The following is a 24,068-nucleotide window of genomic DNA, read 5'->3' as shown; positions in this document are numbered from 1 at the left end:
GGACTGCAGGACAAGTGTTTGTGCGGACTGCAGGGACCAGTGTCTGACCGGGCGGCGGGATTGACGGCAGGCGGGCAGCAGACTCGATGACAGATCTTGTTTGAGTTGTTTCTAATTTTAATTTTAATTTTAATTTTTTCCTCCTTATGGTTGGTTGGTGACAGCTCTTGTTTTCCTAAACGCTGTTTCGCTGTTTGGCCTTCTTTGGAACTAACGGCACCTGGTGGCGCCACCGCCTGTTTAGTTAGTTGACACGCCAACATCAGTGATGTCATTTTCAAGTCTATCATCCACAACCAACCAATACTTTTTTAAAATAAATAAATATTTTTAAAAAATTAAAGGTGAAAATAAAGATCGTGCTGCATTAATGGGAGTGTCTAAGATTATTAAATGAATGTCCTGTTAATTATATATTTTATTTTAAAAATATTCTTACTTTCAATCCTAGTATAGTATTTACAACTTAGTAGGGCACGATGAGATGCTCAACAGCAAGATGGTTAACGTGTAGTAACTATTTAGTAGTTGTTATAAAAATTTAAATTGATTATAATCAACTGAGAATGATTTTAATTAAGGGTGAATAAAAATTTGATAAAATAAAATTGATTTTAAATTTTATAATTTGCTTAAATCGAATAAGAATATTAATTTAATTAATTTTATTTAAAAATATAACTAATTAAATAAAATTTTGATAATTTTAATTAAAATTTTTGATTAATTCGGTCAAAATTAAAATATTTTATCGATTAGATCAATTCATTTTTTTAAAAAAAAAATGATTAATTTGATTGATTCAAGAAATTTAATTTGTTTGATTTTTATCTATTCAATTTGGTCGGTTTTAATTTTGACTAAATATCTAACCCTAATTTTAATAGAATTTAAGTAATTTGGATTAAATTGGTAAATAATATTTATTTAATTTTAATTTTTTTCCATATATTTTTTAAAATTTGCATGTTATTCTAGTTTTTATTGTCCTAAAATTTGTTTGAGCTTCCTTCTCAACCTATTGACAAGATTACACAGCCTAGTACATAGGTGCCTTGACCCTTTATTTTTTGCAAGTGCGTAAGTTATCAAATACTGAACAACAATATGTTATTTACCAGTTATATAAATTCATTTTATAAGTAATGTAATTTTCATGTGTCTTCTCAAAATATATATATATATATATATATATATATATATGATCCAAGGGGATGGCGACGGTCACCCCCTTGCCGGCGATGCAATCCGTAATATTATGAGGTTCCATTGATGAAGATGAAAGATATCATCCTTTGTTCTATATAAAAATTTACTACGCTCAGCTCAAATTATGATCGTTCATTCATATTTAAATTTCCGGATCTATTACTGTATCTCACTAATTTTTTTTTATACTTAATATTATGATTTAATAGTTAAATTTTAAAATAAAAAATTTATTGATATAATCAGAAACTTAAAAAAAGTGTTCCTCGATTCACTCAAAGTCATCGCTCACGCCTGCCATGTAGGCTAAAAAGACTATTATTTTATTTTTCTTTAGCCTAAATACCAATAAATTCTAAATACTTAATAAGGTCTAAAAAAAAATTACACTTGCACAGATTCAAATTATAAAAAACTATCAAATGAAGTATTGAATCACTCAACAAATTACAAGGAGCGCGGTGTATATATGTTTTTTAGCCAGAAAAAAAGTACTATTTGAATAGGCGATAATCGAGCGAATAAATTTGACGAACACAACAACACCTTTTCTATATATATATATATATATATATATATATATAGTAAATGTAACCCAGAAATATTTTTTTAATGATTCAACAATTAAAAGGTGTGAATTTTTATTCTTTTTTTATTTTCCATTTTCTCTTTAAAAAACAATCATGCGGTCGCGGCTGGCCCAGAAGGTTTTTCTGGCTTCGATCCGTACGATGATACCCTGTGGACATCGTGGAGCTGCTGCTCCGCAGGCCGTTCTAACCTCCGTCCAATCATCTCTCGACAACGTGGTCACCCAAAACCGCCCTGGTTTTCTATAAGACCGCTTTCTTCCCCTTTCTCCGTCTCGCGTAGCCTCTCTCTCTCTTTCTCTCCCATTCTCGCCCTCTTCTCGACCTCGTCTGTCTCGTCGCAGCAGGAGTAGGAGGGCAGACTGCAGAGATGGGGCGGGGGAGGGTGCAGCTGAAGCGGATCGAGAACAAGATAAATCGGCAGGTGACCTTCTCCAAACGCAGATCCGGATTGCTCAAGAAGGCGCACGAGATCTCCGTTCTCTGCGACGCCGAAGTCGCCCTCATCATCTTCTCCACCAAGGGCAAGCTCTACGAGTACTCCAGTACCGATTCCAGGTGCGCCCGCCCCGCTCTTCTACCTTTTCTGCCTCTACTCGATACCGCACTCCTCCTCGTCCTAGCTTTCTACCTATCTACTTTGATGATCTGATTAATTTCTTCTTGTCCGATACTAATTTGCTATGTGTTTTTTCCGTGGGTCATGTAATCCGTCTGCTACATCTATCTTGCAATGGGTGCAAGGTTATCTATTTTAGATGCTTGTAGTAGAAGCCAGACGCTTCCAACCGGGGGTTGGTAAAACGATTTTCTACACGAAAAACAATTTACTCATTCAGGGATGATCCATACCTAAACAACCTAAACAAGGACAAAAAGTAAAACTATCTATATTCGGGGTAATACTGATACATATATACTTAGCTTTTGGAGTACGTACCACGAGGATTCCATCCATTTCCTTACTGGTGACCGTAGTTGCTTGAGGTACTACTACTACTCCTAGGGTTCGATTGATTCTCTTTAGTTTACCTACTGCCATCTTTTATATCGGGGCATGCCACATCTCAATTATGTCGAGGAGCTAGGACGGGAATATTAATTAAAAACTACTGTAGACAATTTTTCCGTATTAATTTTATAAATGAATTAGTTTTTTTTCGTTCTCCTGTTACTCACTCGATGGAAAGAGTGGATTCGGAAAGAAAGCAGTGTAGATTAATTTATTTTTTATTTGTTTTTAGTACGTGTTCAATAGGATGGAAAATAATTACCTTTTATCTTTCCTAATTTCTCTCTAAATGGTGTTCGTACGTAGTCACGAACTGCCTCTCGCGACTGTAAGCTCGCCTTGCGGGACCGCGATCGTCGGCTCCGCAGAGAAGGACGCGAGGCCGCCTCGTGTGCAAGAAATAGAGGAGAGGATGGAAAATAATTATTTTGGATGATACTACTGTAGCCAAAGGAATTATTTATATAAATTATCTAAATAATAAATGGAAAGATTAAAATATCTAAATCATAATAATTACAAATCGGAGCCATATATATAATAAATTTTAAAATATTATTTTTATTATCAATTTGGGAACTTGATTATGATACCATATATGGTAAGTCTTGATTGATCAATATTAATTCGAAATTCTTATTCCTTATTATTATTTTTACTTTGAATTTGATTACTAGTTTAATAAAACATTGTTTGGATAATAGGTTACGTTGGATGTAAAAAATTGAAAGTTATTAAGTTGTCACGTGTCATTAATTTTCACAAGTATATTGGTACAAGCATAAAAATTAGATTTATGGTGAAATATGTCACTCCAATATTATTATACCATATTTTAGGAGTAAAATTACTAATAGAAAGGTGTAGTTAAGAAAAAATGGACCGAAGCCAAATGAATTCAGATGTTGCATTGACTATTTTAGGAAAACTTTATATTCAACTTTGGTGCTTTAGTGAGAAATAATTGATTACTTTTTAGAATGCCATGAAATGAGGTTTCAATAAAGGAAAATTGCATATTCACCAGGAAAACATCTATCTTTCGGAGAATCAATACTGTCTGCATCACTTTAAATATTTAGCTTTCTTGAATGATGATATAAAAAGAGACTATGAAAAATAATATCTTTGAAATAATGAATAATCCTTTTAACACCATAAATTAGCAAGCTCAATTAATAACAAAAGTGATGTCAAATCGGATGACAGTGACATGATGTAGTTACCAATAATACTCCAGTACATTTAAGGATCATTTATAAGAGGTGAAGATGATGATGTGTAAAAGTTACCTATAATAATCGATGTAAAAATAAGGCGTATGCGCACCATCCATTTAGCCTATTATAGAATCCTAGAAATGTATTTGCTCTGTGAAATAATACAACATTCAAAATTTGAGAAAAATTCAATACCAAGAAAATACCGAGCATTGTTAAGATCTCGAATCAGGAATTCCTAATTAAAAAGACAAAGTTTAGCAGTGATGTCTTTTTAATTATTACAGTAATAGAATATCATCCATATAAATAAAAAGAAATATGGTCAACATTATACTTATAAAATAAAGAAGTATCAAATTTTGAGTCATAGAATCCTTGAATATATAATCAAATAGGTAGATGATAAAATCATTCAGGGAGGCTTATCAAATACCATATATAGATTTCTTAGACTAATAAACATGTGTTTGAAATTGTGGAGGAATGAATCTGCTCCATAAATACGATTTTCTAGAGATGACCACAAAGAAAAGTATTGGAAAAATTTAATTGTTGTTTATTTAATTAGAGTTGATAATGTTAGGACCCGTGCGATCTAGAGGAGGTGTGAATAACTTCAATCATTTCTCTTTGATGTTTTATGCTTGTTGTTAATGCGCAGCAAAAGCCTTGTTTCAATCTTGACTTCATATGCACAACACCTTGGTTTAATTGGTATCCGTCTTCTTGGAGTGACTAATCCATCCACTCCTAGCGATCTCTTCCACTAAGAACTCTATCCTTCTTGGAAACTTTTCGAAGGCAAAGAAGCTTCTTAGAAACTCATTCCTACAAGAACGCAATAAGAAATAAGAAAGTAAAGACAAATATAATCGAAAACGAATTTGCAATCAAAATCTTGTTTGCTTGATCTCTTATAGCTTAGAAATGTCTTTTGTTAATATGAAAATATAGCAGCACTATCCTCAAAATCCCTAAAAACTGGCCTTGAAGTATTCCTTGAAATTCCTTCTTTAAAAGCCTTTAGATCGGGGTTGATTTTCGCTTATAAGTTGACTGATCTTATCCGTTAGTCAATTGATATGATATTTGACGATTGAACGACCTCTAAAATTTCTAAAATTTATTTGATTGGATCAATTATTAAAACATTAGTCGATTGATATAAATCATGATTCGATTGATCAAATCAGTCAAATCAAAAAAGTGAATCTGACTCACTTCTGTTCAATTCTGATCGGTATCAGTCGATTGATTTGAACCATCAGTCGACTATTGCTATCAATCAAATTGAATCAACTGAATCCAACTCACTTTTGTTCAATTTCTGAAGTCATCAATCGACTGATGTCATTAATTGAGTTGAATAATCAAATCAACTTATGTTTGGTTTCTAAAATTATCAGTCGACTGATACTTGAGTTTTACAAATATAGATCTCTGAACGAGCTCCATTTTGTAATGAAAATCGCCTTGTTTTGATATCTGAGTCAAAATTTATAGCATTTGAAAGTTTTTTCTATCGAAACTTCCTCGTTTCATATCAACTCTTTGTTGGACTTACGACCACTAAGTGTCTAGTCAATCGTAACTCACTTGGACTTTCCGTCTCATGCTAAGTGTTCAACTCCCAGTTGACCCACCTTGGAGCTAACCTAATTTCCAATTAGGTTTGCCTAGTTTCCAACTAGTTCCCTACCACTTAGCCCTACTAAGACTTCCATTGTCTAGTTCCCAATTAGGTATTCTACCGCCTAGCCCCGCTAGGACTTCTATTGCCTAGTTCTCAACGAAGACTTCCATTGCCTAGTTCTCAACTAGGTCTTCCACTATAGTCCCAGTAGGAATTCCATTGCCTAGTTCTCAATGAAGACTTTCATTGCCTAGTTCACAACTAGGTCTTCCACTATAGTCCCATTAGGAATTCTATTGCCTAGTTCCCAACTACGTTTTTCACTGTCCAACTCCGCTAGGACTTTCATTACCTAATTCCCAACTAGGACTTCCCTTTTCCTAGTCCCATTAGGACTTCTACCATTAGTCTTACTAGGACTTGCACTGCATATTGATCAAATATCGAAATCTCAACTCAAGTCAACTCGAGTTTGGTCAACTCTAACAAAAGGTCGATTTCACCCATAGATAACTATATATAGCAATAATCTAACAATTGTAATCTTAATGGTTGAGTTGAATATGTCATTAAAATCAATACTCGGTTGTTAATTGAATCTTTTGGATATAAGATGAGTTTTATACCTTTCAGGAGACCATTAACACAATACTTGAGATGAAGACATATTTGAATCCCACAATATTCATAGAGGAGGTGCGAGAAATTAAATTCATGTCCCATTATAAAAAAGAGCATCACACTTCATAGCTGTCATAACACGCTAATTTAGATCTTTAATTGCTTGAGTAAAATATATTGGCTCAATAGGTTTACAAGAGACCACTAGAGCCCAAGGAAGAGCTCAAGGAATACTGGATAGCTATTAGTGGGCATCATCTATAGATGTCACTTAAAGAAAGTATGCAATAAGAAATATCCTTATCAGAGTCACTTATCGAAGAGGGTGAGGAAGTAGGTTGAGATTGTGAAGATACAATTTATGGCACATTCAACAAAAGAAGTTGATCATTTTCTTGATTGGATGATGCAACAAAGGAATCAATAGGAGAGGCCCCAAAGAGAAGTGGAGATTGAGCTAGATCTAGAATATCATCACTTCCGATATTAGCAGCATTTTTGGTCGAAGGAGTCGGACATCTAAGGTGATACAATATTAGGTGATATAAAAAATGTACCACCTGTATCTTTGAGGAGAGATTAAAGAAACTGTTGAAAAATAAAATGGACTCATCAAAAGCAACAAATCGTAAAATATATTTCTCTGATTGATATATGTAAGCAATGATACTCATGGTGCAATTATTGTAATCAAGGAAAATACATTGCAGTGAACGATAGTTAAATTTATGTTTAAAATAGAAGTATAACTATGAATAACATGCACAACTAAATATTCAAAAGAAAATGTATCCGGAGTCTAATTACAAAGTTTTTTCAAATGACACTTATGATTGAGTAATGTGGCCGTAGAAAGTCGATTTATGAGATATACTGTAATACTAATAGCTTCATCTCAAATTTACATGAAACTGATACCACTATGGAGAAGAGTCAAACTAGTTTCAATTATATGTCGATATTTTTTCTCAATAGATTCGATGAATAATTCTAAAAGAGACAAGCTAATGATGAAGAAATTAATGTTTGTCGTCCAAATCAGAATAAAGAGAGAGTATTTTGTAATTAAAATACCATTCACTTATTTTAAAAATGACATAATATATTTAATAAATCATTTTTTTCCTCACATAATGGAGCCAAATAGATTTGCTTAAATGATTAATGAAGTTAATATAATATAAGAAGTCTTGGTTAGACAAGATACGTTCAGGGCCCTAAACATCGAATGAAATATTTCAAGTGGAAAATTTGAAACATGATTAGCTGTAAAAAAAAGTTAACTTATAACTTTTAGCATTCATGTAGATCCTACATGAACTAGATTGGAAAGAGGTAAAGTAAGTAGGTAAACTATATCGATTGATAATCAACTAAACAATGCTTAGAGAATGATGATTAAGTTGAGCATGCAAAGCTGGTATATTGATGAGTTCACTAATAAAAGTTTTGATTGAAGAACTTTAAAGATAGTAGATGTCATTTAAGATTCCATCATGAAACAATAGTACATGTTCCTCTATCTTCTATAAGATAATCATTATGATGAAATTATATATATATATATATATATATATATATATATATATTATCAAGATAAAACTTACGTATGGAGAGAAATTTTCAAAATTAGAAATTCACAAACTTGAGTCATTGCATACTTGCATCATATCCGAGTTATAGTACGACATTACTTCTACAAGGATGTTATAATCTAGTGTGATATGTGAGTTGCTTCAATATCAATATACAATTTAGTAGATGAAAATTCTGATGGTTTACCAAGAATAGGTACACACGAGAATACTTTAGGAGAGACTTGAGAATCAATTGTTTGTTTTAAAGTCGCAGTATCGCCATTTCTAGTACATTCAATATAATATGTCCAATTCTGAGATAAATTTATCATCTTCTTTGATTATATGATTAATCATTCTTCTAGAACAATAATTTCTATTATGATCAATAATGAGACAGGTTTGACATTGTTTGTTTGGATTTTTTTTTGGCCGCCTTGATGCGGTTGATTATCTGAGATCTAAAATAAATAATTTATTGTCCCCATTAGTAGTGTAGATTTATGGTGGAATGATGAAACATAACACAAAAAAGGAATTTATAACAATAGGATTTTTTTTCTCGTTTTTTTTACAGCTAATCAAGAAAATAAATAGAGAGAAAAATAAATGAAGTTGATTTCAAACCCAAATTAGGAGATGACTGTGGCTTTCTTAGACTCTGGCGATGAGTGGTTGTTTGTTGTAGCTTGCTGGAAAGAGAGGAAGAAGACTACTAGGAAGAAGAAGAGGTTCCTGGTTGCTGGAGAAAATAAATAGGAAAAGAGATGCTAGAGATGATGCTGGAATACTGGTCTAGTTGTTGGTGCCTGAACCGGCTCTTGATCTTACTAGTAATGGCAACAGAGAAAAGAAAAGGTTGTTGCTGGTCTCGGCGAAGAAGAAGAAGAAGAATTAGGGCTGTTGTTGCTGGTGTTGGTCTGTTTGCTAGGGGGAAAGAAAAAGAGTGCTTGCTGTTGGAAGAAGAGTGGGAGACGAGAAAGAAGGAAGTTGGTGGGAAGATATTATTGTTGGAAAACTAAGGGAGAAGAGATTAGGAGGAAGAGAAGAAATCTAGTGAAGAGCACGACTTGTGATGGTTGTAGACGAAAAATCACGGAGGAGAAAAAGAGATAATTAGGAGGAAAAACAATAACAAAAAAAGAGAGATGAAAAAAAAAAGGAGAATAATTATGATATTATTACTTAAGGCAAATGACTTACTTTAAAATTTGTCTAAATAAAAAATTAAAGATGATATACAATCATAATAATTAAATCATAGTAATAAATATGATAAATTTAAAAATATTGTCTTTTGTTATTGATTTATGTATCAGATATGGTAATGTTCGATTGAAATCAATTCAAGATTACTATCTATTACTATTATTTTTGCTGTCATTACACAGATAGTGGTCTCGACCCCACATGAGGTCACCTTGTGCGGCTGTAGGCAGCGACCCTGTGCGAGGTTGCCTCATGCAACTGCAGGTAACAACCCTGCACAAGGTCGCCTCATGTGGCCTCAGGCAACAACCCTGTGCAATGTCACCTCGTGCGACCATGAGTTCACCCGTTGTGTTTTATTTTTTTCTTCCTATTCTTGGTCTTTATCTTCATCCTTTTTCCCCTTAATTTTTTTCTCTTTTCTTTTCCTTACTTTTTCATAATACTTTTTCCCGCTTTAAATTTCTTTCCTTAAGAATTCATCCTCAAGTAAATAGAGGGTTAGTAGACGTATATGCGCCTATTTCATCTTCATCTTCTTCCAAAGCCTCTAGGAGCAACTATAACCTCTGGCCATCGATGCCTACAACTACTCTGAATGGTTGTTTTGCCCCTCTTAGTGGCAATTATGTTGTTTGTACAAAAGGTCTATGCTGAGCAATCTCTGACCTAGCAATCACATACAAGACGTCATGGCAGATCGGTATATACGACGGGCAATTCAATATGATTAACAAGAAGGGTGCATATTTAAGTTGTGCTTTGCGGCGGAGAGGAATAGACCACGTGGATTTGAACAGGAAGTTGACCAGTGCTTGAATAGAGTGAAAAATAAATTTGGCAAGTGATGGTCCTCCGCGCTTGGGTCTTTCCCCCTCTCTCCTTTCCTGCTTCTCCAGCTGCCTCCCAGCCGACCTTGTGATTATGCTTGTCAACACTCGTTAGCGGGTGCTGACATAGACGACGTGATCTCTCCAATGGTCAGATATGTGTCACGATGAGTGATGCGGTGATGGGAGGAGGGAGACCTATTTGACATGGGTGGTCAACACCCAAGTGTCAAAGGATCGAACGGAAGATAATTGCAGCAGCCAGTTGAGATGGTTAGGGCCCGACCAGCGGGTAATATATCCGAGTGGACAACCCTTCCAACTCGGGGGATATGATAAGCAGGCGCTCAAGTCGTATTACCAAGGTGCTAACGGAGATCGGATAGTTTGTCCGAACGGAAGAAGACAGGTTACCACATAACTATTGCATGGAAGAACAACCTGAGGCCGCGAGAGCGGATGGGTCCCGGCCGATCGGCTACCCCGCCTGGCCAAGCAGTGGGACATGGAGAGCGGAGCAGAGTTCCGACCGAGTGGTTATCCCGCTTGGCCCAACAACGGAACCGCTGTAGTATCTCTCGACATCCTTTTGAGAGATAGTGCCGCTGACACAAGACATGGTCCACAGAGGGATCGTACGACTAAAGCTTCTACTGTCGTGTCAGGGATATGCATGCCCTGTTAAGGTATAATGTCAAGGGTACTTTCCTGACAAAACCCTTTCATGGGACATATGGAAGAGCGTGTTCATACCTCAAGAACGTAACATGCACAATGCCCACTAGGCTCTATAAAAGGGGGGTCCTTCACCGACAGAGGTACACGTTACTATTGAATTCCACTATTGTTACCATTGCTATGCTTTTCCACATTTTCCGATAACTGACTTGAGTGTCGGAGGACCAACACTGGAGATCCCTTCCTTGACCTGACACTGCCGCCATTTGTTTTGCAAAATGTAACGAAGTCCACATTTGATAGCGAAGTCGTCACCTCCTAACTTTCCAGCTTCACGATTTTGGACAGGAACAATAAGAATGTAGCTCGGGAGAAGAAAGACATTTGTGTGTAAGAGAAAATCATACCTCCACTTGATACACTATCCTTCTATAATGTGGGGGGAGAGAGTCCACGTCGTCTGTAGGGTAAGCCGGAAGTCGTTTGAGTCGATGAAAAAGAGTCAATGGCCAGGGGGGTAATGACAGAGCCGTATGCGTGCCGTGGTTTAGCTATCTTCTAGGAATCACTTTCAGGGCATATTGCCCATAAGGGGCAGTTACAGGTTGCAAGGTACGATGATGACTGTTGTTGTCCAGAGTGGTAGGAGGTTGAGGCCATAGAAAGCAGCTAGTGAGGATCCTTCTGCCCAATTAAGCTCCTTTGTGTGAGCGTTGGGTTGAAAGACTTGGGGTACTTGCAAGGGTCATTTCTTCATGAGGAGGATAGTAAGGAATTTTTGATGGGGAGTACTTGCAAGGGCCCAAGCGGGAGACTTGGGGTCTTTCCCAGGCGGGAGACCCAGAGTGCATCACATTCCCCCTTCCTAACTGAATCAGGAAGAAGTGACAAGACTTGATGAGAAAAGTGATGGCAACCGATCTCAGGCCTTGATGCTCCAGTGTTTGACGCCCTACCATTCACGACTCGGTTGCCCAGCTATTCACCGCTCGATCATTTAGCTAAGGCCAAGTTGTCTTAGCTACGATCCTCCGAACGGGAGACTTGGGGTCTTTCTTGGGCGGCAGACTCAGGGTGTGAAGGCAACCCATCTCAAGCCTTGACACTCTAGTGTTCAGCTCCCTACCATTCACAACTCGATCGCTCAGCTATTCACCACTCGACCATTTGGTCAGAGCCTAGCGGCTCACTACCCTTTAAGCAGGAGACTTGGGATCTTTCTTGGGTGGGAGACCTAGGGTGCATAAACATGATGACAAAGTATTTTTAACATATCAACAAGCAAATGTACTTTTGGTGAAGGACAGTGAGGTTTCCTAGTAAGAGGCCTTTCAAATGAAATTGAAAAATTTGTGTGCGCAACTATAAGTATGAAAACTATACATACGATTGATGTATTTATCAAACTATGAACCTCAGCTAAGATTTGAGATGAAAACTTCTGAAGCTCGATATGATTGCGTGATCGGGAGAAGTTGATGCATAATTTTGTTCATTGTGTGAATCTTGACATATCTGTAAGGAAGTGCAAAAAGAGATTCCCTCTTGATGTTAGTTTGTATATTGATTAGTTGGGTGTAATAACCCAATATTAGAATGATTTATCTCTGATAAATACAATTACAAACTCTAAACAACAACAACAAAATGTTGATTTATAAAAGATATAGAAGTTGGAGAGAACTATTTGCCTTGGATGAAGAATTGTACAAAAGTAGCATGTAGCTATGACAAATAAAAGAAAGAATGTCTTTGAAAAATATGATGGAATGACAGAAGGATAGTGATTCAATGAAAACCATTGACTGAAATTGTAAGTACATTGCCTACGTGTTTTACTTGTTTAGCTAATGTATGTGTACGAGTAACATAGATGTAAAAACATGATAACGTTCACGCTAAGCGCTCCTTATCGTTTTTCCCATGGTGAGATGAAAAGAGGTATATCAGGTACTGAGCGGCTCCTTAAGTGGGAAGAATATTTGTTATAGCCGCGACTCAAACCTTTGTCCATTGATGCAAGTCTATCACTTGGATACTGATGCTATTTAGATTTATCCTCGAGCTTTTCCTCTTCGACCCAATATTTTTAATCGGACTTTATTCAACTTCACTCTTCAGTCCGACTTGAAGAAAGGATATGATGGTATATGAATTTATTTTAGAGCATCTCAAGTCGTTAGAGTCTTCTTCCAAGTAATCACATTTTCAAATGTTACATTAACATCATTGCTACAGTATTAGGAAACCATTTTAATCACCCGATTAATCAAAGTTCTCGAATGCTACACTAACACCATATTACAAGAACGGTTACAGTAAATAACCCAATATTAAGGAAGTGCAAAAAGAGATTCCCTCTTGACGTTGGTTTGTATATTGATTAGTTGGGTGTAATAACCCAATATTAGAATGATTTATCTCTGATAAACATAATTACAAATTCTAAACAACAACAACAACAAAATGTTGATTTACAAAAGATTTAGGGGGCGTTTGGTTTAGGGGAATAGGAGTGGGGAATGAAAATAAGAATCATTGATTGTCATTGTTAATGTTTGGATTATAGGAATAGGAATACAAATAAGGGAATAGATCCTTGAAATTGGGTAATAACTCATTCCCATGTACTTCCCCTTCAATGAGTCATTACCCTATTTTCATCAATCAAAATATTCCTTTATTCCAAAAATATCCTTGACCTAAAACTAAAATTATCTCCCTTAATATCAAATATCAAAATTTATTTATTTATTTTTTCTTTCATATCACTTCTCTCTCCTTGTTTTCTCTCATCATTTTATCACACACTTTCTCTCTCCTTAGTCTCTCATATCACACTCTTTTTTTTTTCCTCATTACACTCTCTCTCATCATACTTTCTCTCTCCTTAATCTCTTCTATCGCACTCTATTTCTTCTTTTTTCTCATCATACTTTCTTTCTCATCATACTTTTTCTCTCTCCTCAATCTCTCTCATCACACTCTCTTTTCTCTTTGTTTTCTCATCATACTTTCTCTCTCCTCAATCTCTCCGATTACACTCATTATTTTCTTTTTTTCTCATCACACTTTCTCTCTCACTATACTTTCTCTCTCCTCAATCTCTTTCATCACAATTTCTCTCCTCATTTTTTCTTATTACATTTTCTCTCTTTTCATCCTCTCTCATCATACTTTCTCTCTCATCATTGGGGTTAACGTCTCCGCCATGCACTTTCCACCTGTGTACCTGCATTTACCTCCCTCCATATCAGTGGGACCGGCTCTAGGGGGGCCGCTGATGTGGCGGTTCCACATTTTTTTATACTTTCTCTCTCATCATATTTCTTCTCTCATCTTCTCTCATCATATTCTCTTTTCTCATTTTCTCTCATCACACTTTCTCTTTTTTTATTCTTTCTCATCATATTTTCTCTCTCATCATACTTTCTCTCTCATCATTCTCTTTCATTATATTTTTTTCTCACATTTATCTTTCTCTCACATCTAATTTTTTCTCTTATTTTCCTGTAAGGGTAAAAAAGGAAATTTTAATTTATTCTGATAGAAAATATGCAACTAATCAAACATTGATTTTAAGAGTGATATTCATGCTCATACCATTCTCATTCCACACTACAATGATTCCCATTCCGATTCCTATTCCTAGGAAAGAACCAAACGCCCCCTTAGAATTTGGAGCAAACTATTTGCCTTAGATGAAGTGTAGAAAAGTGTCACGTAGCTTTGACAAATAAAAGAAAGAATGTCTTTGAAAAATATGATGGAATGATAGAAAGATAGTGATTCAATGAAAACCATTGATTGAAATTGATAGTACATTGCCCATGTGTTTTACTTGTTTAGCTAATGTATGTGTACGAGTAACATAGATGAAAAAACATGATAATGTTCACGCTAAGTGCTCCTCATCGTCAATCCCACGGTGAGATATGAGATGAAAGGAGATAAATCAAGTACTGAGCAACTCCTTAAGTGGGAGGAATATTTGTCACAACCACGACTTGAACCATTGTCCATTGATGCAAGTGTACCACTTCGAAACCTACAAATTATACAATCCCTCTAGAGCATCAAGGAAAATGCCACTTCTAACAGAAAGCCAGTATAAAGACCTAAACATGATTGTAAGGAAAAGACATGATTTATAACTTAACTTGTTGAACCCTAAGGATCCTAAACTTGCATCCCATTAATGAGTTAATAAGGTTACTGATTTCCTAACATTTATCATGATACAAATCGAAATTTAAGCTATAACATGTGATATTAAACAACTAGCATGTCAACAACATCATTTAATGGCCTTACTACATGGAATATGAAGATCCCCACATATTTTACAATATCTAAGGGACCATAAATTCTGATGAAACATCCTAAAATATTCCCTATATAGTAACCATTGGTTCATAATTTTAAGGCTCATTGTATGTGTAAGGAATTAGGGCACTAAACACGCGAAAACGCAGCGGAAAACATCTAGTTCCTATCTAGAAGATCCATGCAAAAGGAAACCATATACTGAGTACTAATTTTCTACATGAGAAAGTTATACCTTTGTTACATGCCCTTCGTAATCCCGACAGTAACGTTTCTTTAGGATGTAGATCTCAGCACGATCAACACGCCTACGCCTCTATGGTATCCACACGAACACGTTCTCCGTCCGTCTCACGAACTCACGAAATGGAGAAAGAAACAACCAAAGGTTGTGCTAGCAACCGCTTGTGGAAGTTTTGGTCAAGAGTGGAAGAAGAAAGAAGAGCAAAAGCCAAGAAGAGCACACCCACCCAAAAGGTCACTTCATCTATATAAGGTGACTTCACAAAAGGGTTATTTTACCAAATAGGTTACTTCACCTAAAGGTTATTTTTACAAATGACTTTTGTATTCATCCAATGAATACAAAATATTTTTGTCTCTTGATCTTTCTTTTGATTAATGATATATTAATCTCTATTAATATTCATTAATCTTAATAGGTTGGATTTAGAATATTGGATTAACCATTAACTCAATAAGTCATTGACCCAATAAACCAATGAGTCTAACCCATTACTCAATAAGTCTAATCCGAATTCATTCGAGTCTAATTCAATGTGTATAATTCGAATTAAACTTAACCCCATAATCCACCTCCAAATCAACATGTTCTTTGTATGTGACCCAATAAGCTCTCGTAACGTTGGCAATGTATCTAAAATCATTTTAGAAACATAAACAATGAGTGGCATCTAGCAATGCATCATTGCTACCAAAGTGACGAGAATGTCGAGATCCGACCTAATCTTTTCGTGTCTATTATCTTGTATGACTCAATCCTTCTATCCTTGATATCTAGATTGATCAATGAGGCATAGAACGTGTCATCCTCTTATCAATCTTTGTGTTTCTTGATCTCTAAGTAGACACACTCAATCAAATAAGCTCAATATCGCATATTGACTCATTTGAGCATGGTCATGCATTCTTGTGTCCTACTAATCAAGGGGCCCACAAATATCGCTTCCGTCATATGGAAGGGATATATCTCATCTACATCACTCACATCCCTCCGCATAATTCATTGCATACCCAGTGATCGACTTTATTGTCCACCTTGTAACAGGTGACGTTTGCAGATACCAAAGTACACATCTCCTTATGTAGGGAACTGTAGTGACTTCAGGTCTAAGGACTATTCATACCAATAGTCACATGAGAATATTTATGACACTCATATAATGATCCATGAAACATTCTCATGGCGGGTCATTCAGTATATATTCTCTAATATATACCCATGTGTCAATCTGATATCTCATATCCATGACTTGTGAGATTAAGTCATCTGTTGGCCTACATGCTAATCTCAATGCATTAATATTGTCCTTGCATATTAATGTTTGACTAGGAATAGTTAAGAGTAGTGTTCCATGTATATCTACAATACCTCACTATTAATTCAACCAATTGATATGTTGTAGATAAGAACCTACTACCCAAGGACATTATTATACTTATTCAATTGACACTGAACTGAAATAAATATAATAACCAACTTTACATTTTATTAATAATGATATATGATACAAAATGAGCCTTTTACAATCATCTCATAATTGGTACAGGGCTAATACTAATAGTATGCATCAATAAAATGAAGAAACTACATAAAATGTTAAAACTACAAACAAGGATCCAATTTAATGGAGCATGAAGAATCCTAACGTTTTCACTAGTGATTAAATGACATTAAATTCAGATTTAATTCACCTAAATATTCTCCATACAGTACCCATGAGTTCTCTAATTTTAAGGGTCATTATATGCATCAATAGAATGAAGAAACTATATGAAATGTTAAAACAACAAACAATGTTCCGATTTCATGAAGTATGAAGGAACCTAACATTTTCACCTGTAATTAAATGACATTAAATTCAGATTTAATTCATCTAAATGTTCTCCATACAATAACCATGAGTTTTTTAATTTTTAGGGTCATTATATGCATCAAAAGAATGAAGAAACTACATAAAATGTTAAAACTACAAACCATGTTCTAATTTAATGAAGTATGAAGAACCTTAATGTTTTCACCAGTGATTAAATACCATTAAATCAATTTTAATTCATCTAAATGTTCCCCATATAGTACGTTAATTTTTCATATTGTAAGTAAGATTTAGAGCATCTAGAAGACAAAGAACATACACAAACTTGTAAAGTAGAATTATGATGGACAACCTTTAACATTTAGTGAAGAAATTATCCCTTCAAGAAATCTGAAACCCTATATTCATACAAACCATTTGGGGCCTAGGAAAAGAACCTAAAGTGATAGTATCATGCTCCCAAAAATAGCCAAGAATATCAAACTATGATACCTGAAATACACAAATTATAGAAACTAACTAGAGTATTAACAAGGTAGGGAACATGCCTTTGAATCTTTAGCTATTACCCCCATTTCTTATCTTCCCTAGGAGCTATGGAACCGGTGGAACTTCGTGAGGGTGAGGGGCTTAGGGCCAGCGAAAATCAAAAAGATAAGGTAGAGATTTATGTGAGGGTTTTATATAAGGTGGGATATTAGGACTTGATCTAAATCTTACCCACTAAATTATGTAAATTTTCATACTAGATATATTTTATAAATGCCAAGTCTTATATATTTTACATGTTATACACATTATGTATATAGCTATATTAATCCTTTATTTAATTTTATGTACACAATATAAATTTAATACTTGACTGCTATATTGATTAAATATAAAATTTTATAAGTATGTAATAATTTTATGCCTATTTATATCCTACTATTTTCTTAATATTATTGATTAATAAATTTGTAATTAAATCTAAATTATTCTTAATTGAGTAATTAGATTTTAAAGAGATGGAGCTTAAATCTCTTTCAATTCGTCTTTCATTTTATAAAAATGATTCCAAATATCTCATCATCTCATATCTTAACAATTATCTTATTACATTTAATATTGATAAATTTAAATTTTATATATTCTATCTTTACTTTACTAAGTCTAAAATCATTTAATTCTAACGTTTTCTATCAAGATTCAAATTTAGTATTTACTTCTTCATATGTTTCATCTATTAAAATAATACAATCCGCAAATAACATTCATCGCAATACTATATCTTGGATGTATCCAGTGAGTTCATCCATGATTAATGTAGAAAGACAAAAACTCAAAACTGACTCTTGATGTAACTTTATCTTTATTGGAAATACTTCGATTAATCCACCAGAAGTCTTCACTCTTATCATTATATATTCTAAATTAATTCAATAGATGTTATGCTAATACCTTTCTTTTCTAGTTTTCTTCATATAATTTCTTTTGAAACTTTATCATAAACTTTTTCTAAGTTAAGGAATATCATGTGTAAGTTTTGTTTCATTTCTCGATACTTTTCGATTAGTTGTCTTAGAAAATGTATAGCTTCCTTTTATTGTCAACCTCCCAGGAATAAATTCAAATTAATTTTTGATCACTACAGTATCTTTCCTTGGTCTTTTTTCTATACTCTTTTCTAAATTTTCATGATATAATTTATTAGTTTAATATTCCTATAGTTTACATAATTTTGTATGTCTATTTTATTCTTATATAAGAGAAATAGAGTAATTACTCTCTGTTGATTAAATGTTTTTAAAATTTTTAAAATCAGGTTGAATAACTTGGCAAATCATTCAATACCTTATTTCATAATGCACTTGCATACCTCTATCAGAATACCATCTGATCCAACTAATTTTTCATTTTACATTCTATTTAAAAATTATTTTATTTCTAAAGTTTAAATTATATGATAAAAATTTAAATTTCTATATTTTTTTACCTACTTAAATTGGTCATCTAAATCTTAATTAAAAAATCAATGAATATATCTCTTTTATTACTTTTTTATTTCGTTATTATTTATTAGTATCCTAATATATTTATCTTTAATATATCTTATTTTGATAAGATTTATTTTTTTTCTTACTCTCACTTTTGTTATTTTGTAAATATCTTTTTCTCCTTCTTGTAATCAATTTTTTTATATATGCGTTCAAAAATTTATTCTTAGCTTCATTTAAGATTTTCTTGATTTTTTTCTTATCTACTATATAGTTTTTAAAGCTTTTCCTCATTTTTTAAAGTATATAATTACTCATAAGTCATTCATTTTTTTTCTTCAATTTCTCATATACTTTCTTATTCTACTACTAAGATTATTTACTTGATGGTGTACATCCCTTTGACTCTTCGAGTAGAATCTTGACTATTATTTTCAATTTTAATATCATCTTATTTCATATCATATTTAAGTTGTTGTATATTTCTCCTAATACTTGTAATTCTACTCTTTCCTTAAATATATTTTATTTCTCATCCTTTAACTTTTATCATTTAATTTCAAGGGTTGTATATTTTTTCTTCTATTGATATTATACTTGATGTGAATATTTAACACTATTAATCTATATTGGGTAGTTAAATTTTTTCCAGAAATGACTTTGCAATCTTTATAAATCTTTCTATCATTCTTTCTAATAATAAGAAAGTTAATTTTCGTTTTATTACTTCCACTTTTGAATGTAATCAAGTGTTCTTCTCCTTTTTTTTAAAAAAAAAAAGTGTATTAAGTAGTATAAGATCATATACTGTTGCAAAATACAATATAATTTTCCTTCTTCATTTTTTTTCCAAACTCAACCCCATGGAACTTATCCTATTCCACCATTTTTACTCATACATGTTAATTTAGATCTCCTCTTATTAAAATAATTTAGGTTGATGGAATATTTTTTAATATCGCATCTAGATTATCCTAAAATCTAGCTAGATTTGGTGTGTTCATTTAATTTTATTTGAGGTGCATATATGCTAGTTACATTAATACCTTTTTTTACCGATACTTTTTTTATGAGCTATAATATTATTCTCCTTTTTAACTACTACTACTTCATCCTTTAGCTAACTATTGACAAGAATACATACTCTATTTCTTATTTGACTCTTTCTTGTGTACAATACCTTAAAATCTGAATTCTCTATTATCTTTACCTTCTCTCCTATCCATTTTGTCTTTTGCACATACAAGATATTAATTCTTCTCCTAATTATCATATCGAATACCTCCATTACTTTACTAGTAGACATTTCTATCTTTCATGTTTCAAATATAAGACCATTAAATTTTGTATAATATTTGTTCTTATTCAATTTACGGTATGAGAACTCTTGTATATTTAACACTACACCTAAGTTTTCATAGAGATATAGTGGTCATTGCCAATACATTATAGTCAGACCTTGCAATGCGAACTCTTACATATTTAGCACTACACTTGAGTTCACGTGGAGATGTAACAGTCCTTATCGAGACATTATAGTCGGACTCTACAATGCGTTCTTTGCAGGGAACATCCTAGCATTAACATAATAGTTTGATGGATATATTCATTGAGCATCTGCTTGAAACTCCACGATGACTGATAACCTAACGCACAACTCTCGCTCTCTCATATCATAGGTTTTGATAAGAATAAATATTATAGAAAAACTAATGATTTAAGATTTGGAATATAGATTATAAAAATATTTACCGGAAAACAATGGAGGTAGTAGATATAATGATTAGAAAAAGAATTTATATTTTATGTGTACAAGAGATAAAATGGATAGAAGAAAAGACAAGAATGATAGAGAACTCAAATTTTAAGTTATGACACATATGAAGGAGTAAAAAAAAAAAATAGAGTAGATATTATTGTAGATAGTTCGTTAAAAATAAAGTTGTAAGAGTAATTAGAAAGGGGATAGAATTATAATTCTTAAAATAATAGTGTTGAAACAAACTAGTAATATAATTAACATATATACCCCTTAAATATATTAGATGAAGAAATCAGATCTAGATTTATGGACGAAGGTGACTGCTGATAGGTGACCAGAAGTTATTTATCGACAGTAAGGGAGGTAGTCGACTACTCCAATGGGTGGCAGTGCAAGGAGGTGTAATATCCAATAACAACCTAATACATTAAGTTTGGTTCAAAATTAAACCATTTTAGTTTATAACCAAACCAACTTTGGTTTATAACTAAATTAAACCAATTTAGTTTATTATGAATCCGACTTACTTATAATAGGTGCGATCCACCATCTCTTCCATTCAAGAAATATCTTCCATATTTGCTCTTCGTCTGATCCTACTAGACTTTCTTAATCTGAGAATTCAATTCTCAAACATGTTTTAAGTCATTTAAATATACTCATAATACATATGATCCAATAAATTCTCAGTTTATGTTAGTCATTCATAATTAACTATTAATTATAAATCGATCATAAATGACACCTAACAGTACGTCATAATCCCTAATTAATCGAAAAAATACAATTGATTATAGAACTAAATCTGAAATCTTTCATCAGCTAAAGTAGTCAGTGTGTATTTTTTTCACTCATCTTATACTCACTTGATTCAGGACATGGTTTATGTGTTAGTCCCTACTAGGCTGACTACACCACACTTAGCCCAAGTAGTAGCTCCTTGTCTTTTGGATTTAAATTACTCAAACACATATCCAAGAACACCATCCTCTTGAGGTGTAATGCTTTAACCAAAGACTTACGAGTAGTAATCCTAACAAGAGACCATAGGCTATACGACTCCCTATAAAAGGAGTGGTGAGTCCTCTATAGGCTATTTAAATACTTTCGGATACTTTAGTTTATACTCAATCATCTCGGGGTCACACCTTCAAGGAAATGCTTTCTTAAGATGTCAAAGTATAAGTCTCCATGACCAAAATGACTTGAATACCTCAATTCGAAGAAAATTTACACTTAAGCAGTAATAAGATCTTCATAGACATATATAGAACTACATAAAGTCTCGTGGTAGGTCATGTCCAATGATCTGGTTATCCTTAACCAACATCCATACGCTAACCCTCAACATCCCAATATTTTCAGCCAATGAGGATCAATTGCTTAGATAAACTAAGGAGCATGACATATGCTAGTCTTGCAAATTTGATAATGTTCAATCTCATCAATTCATCGACTAGGGATATTTCAATATGTATATAATTCACATGGAGAGATACCCATTAATTATAATACAATCATAATTTCTCTCATGTTATACATTGTATTGTTAATTAAGTTTAAGATCAATATCATATATATAGAGAATGTACACTCAAATAATGAATTTATTTATCTAATAAATAATATAATATCTAAGGTGATTGCCTTAAGATACCTTTCAAATATAATACTCTCACTTTTCCTTGATATAGTATACCAGAGGATTCGATGTGACTCTCAAACTTACTTTATGGTAAAGTCTTTGTCAAAGGATCCGTTAGGTTCCTTTCGGTGAAAATTTTTCAGTTTGTATTTCTTTCCTACTTACGATCTCTCTAATCAAATGATAGTGGCAAAACACATGTTTAGATCATTAATGAGACCTTAATTCTTTGGTCTATGCAATGATCTCATTGTTATCGTAGTAAACTGATAACACTTCAACAATGCTCAGAACCACACCAAGTTCAGTGATGAACTTCTTAATCTAAATCACTTCCTTTGATGTTTCAGAAGTTGCAATGTAATCTGCCTCAATGGTAGAATCAACGACTTTCTGTTTGAAACTTTTTCAACTTATTGCTCCTCCATTTAAGATGAATATGTATCCAGATTGCGACTTGAAATCATTCTTGTCTGTTTGGAAGTTGACATCAGTATACCCACGTATGTCCATATCCCTATCTCCATACACCAAGAGCACATCCTTAGTTCTTCTTAAGTACTTAAGGATTTCTTTGACAATCACCTAGTGATTCATTCCTAGATCTAGCTGATATATACTGGTAACACTCAAAGCGCATGATACATCAGACCTAATGCATAACATATCATACATGATCGATCCTATAACCGATGTATATGAGATCTGACTTATACGCATCCTCTTGTCTTATGTGCTCAGGTACATAGACTTCAAAATGTTAATCCCATGTTCATGGAAAGAAAACTTTTCTTGGATTCTTCCATATTAAATTGTTTTAGCACTTTATCTATATATGTAGACTATGAAAGACCAAGCAACCATCTTGACTTATCTCTATAAATCTTTATCCCAAGTATATAAGTTACTTTTCCCATATTTTTCATGAAGAATGTTTTGAACAATCAAATTTAATCTACTGTAAAATAAGCACATCGTTTTATATAAACAATATGTTATTAATATATAACACCAGGAAAATGACCGCACTCCCACTAGCCTTCATGTACACACAGGGCTCATTTAAATTTTATGAGAAATCAAAATCTTTGATTACCTCATCAAAACGGATGTTCCAACTTTTAATGCTTGCTTCAATCCATAAATGGACTGTTGAAGCTTGCATATTTTATTTTTTTTAACGGATGTGAAACCTTCGAGTTGTATCATACACACGTCCTTGAATATATTTCTGTTAAAAAAATTTATTTTCACATTCATTTATCATATCTCATAATCATGATAAGCTTCTATAACTAGGAGTATCTGAATGGATTTAAGGATGATTACTGGTGAAAATATTTTGTCATAGTCAATACTGTAGGGATTTTTTTGTGAAAAATAACATAAATACGCAGAAAAGAGAATCCCTCCAGAGATCTAAGCAAATGCAAAATACATGTTTTGATCAGATTGTTACTTTTGGTGCGTGAACAGAACAATCCTGGCAACACTAATGCTTCAGCAAATCTCAACATGATCAGAATGTACGTGCCTCTATAGTATCTACACGAGCAATTCTCTTGGTTCTTCTCCAACACCTTTAGAATTGAAAAGCTCTCTCCGCACACGAAAAATGAGAAAGGAATGGAGAGACATCATCCTCTTCCTCATTTTGCTAGAGATGGTGTATATAGTGGCAATCGAAGAGACACTCATACCTCTTCACCGTCTTGGCCTC

At 33.5% G+C, this 24,068-nt stretch overlaps 1 protein-coding gene and 1 long non-coding RNA gene across 3 annotated transcripts in view; one reads left to right on the top strand and one right to left on the bottom strand.

Moving 5' to 3' along the window:
- The first annotated feature begins 2,064 nt into the window (after positions 1–2,064).
- LOC122010058 (truncated transcription factor CAULIFLOWER A-like) overlaps positions 2,065–24,068 on the top strand; it is a 62,628-nt gene continuing 40,624 nt past the window's right edge. The window contains exon 1 of the mRNA XM_042566433.1: positions 2,065–2,357. Coding sequence (XP_042422367.1) covers positions 2,170–2,357 — 188 coding nt within the window. The 5' untranslated portion in view covers positions 2,065–2,169. The remainder of the gene's footprint in view (positions 2,358–24,068) is intronic.
- The window catches only part of LOC122010059, a 59,980-nt gene continuing 40,296 nt past the window's right edge, over positions 4,385–24,068 (bottom strand). For both annotated transcript variants that reach the window (XR_006119775.1, XR_006119776.1), the window contains exon 4: positions 4,385–4,862. This is a non-coding gene — a long non-coding RNA (uncharacterized LOC122010059). The remainder of the gene's footprint in view (positions 4,863–24,068) is intronic.

The sequence above is a fragment of the Zingiber officinale genome, chromosome 8A (genome assembly GCF_018446385.1).
Source record: "Zingiber officinale cultivar Zhangliang chromosome 8A, Zo_v1.1, whole genome shotgun sequence".
Lineage (NCBI taxonomy): Eukaryota > Viridiplantae > Streptophyta > Magnoliopsida > Zingiberales > Zingiberaceae > Zingiber > Zingiber officinale.
Note: the sequence above shows the minus strand (reverse complement) of the source record. Positions and strands in the feature narration are given on the sequence as shown.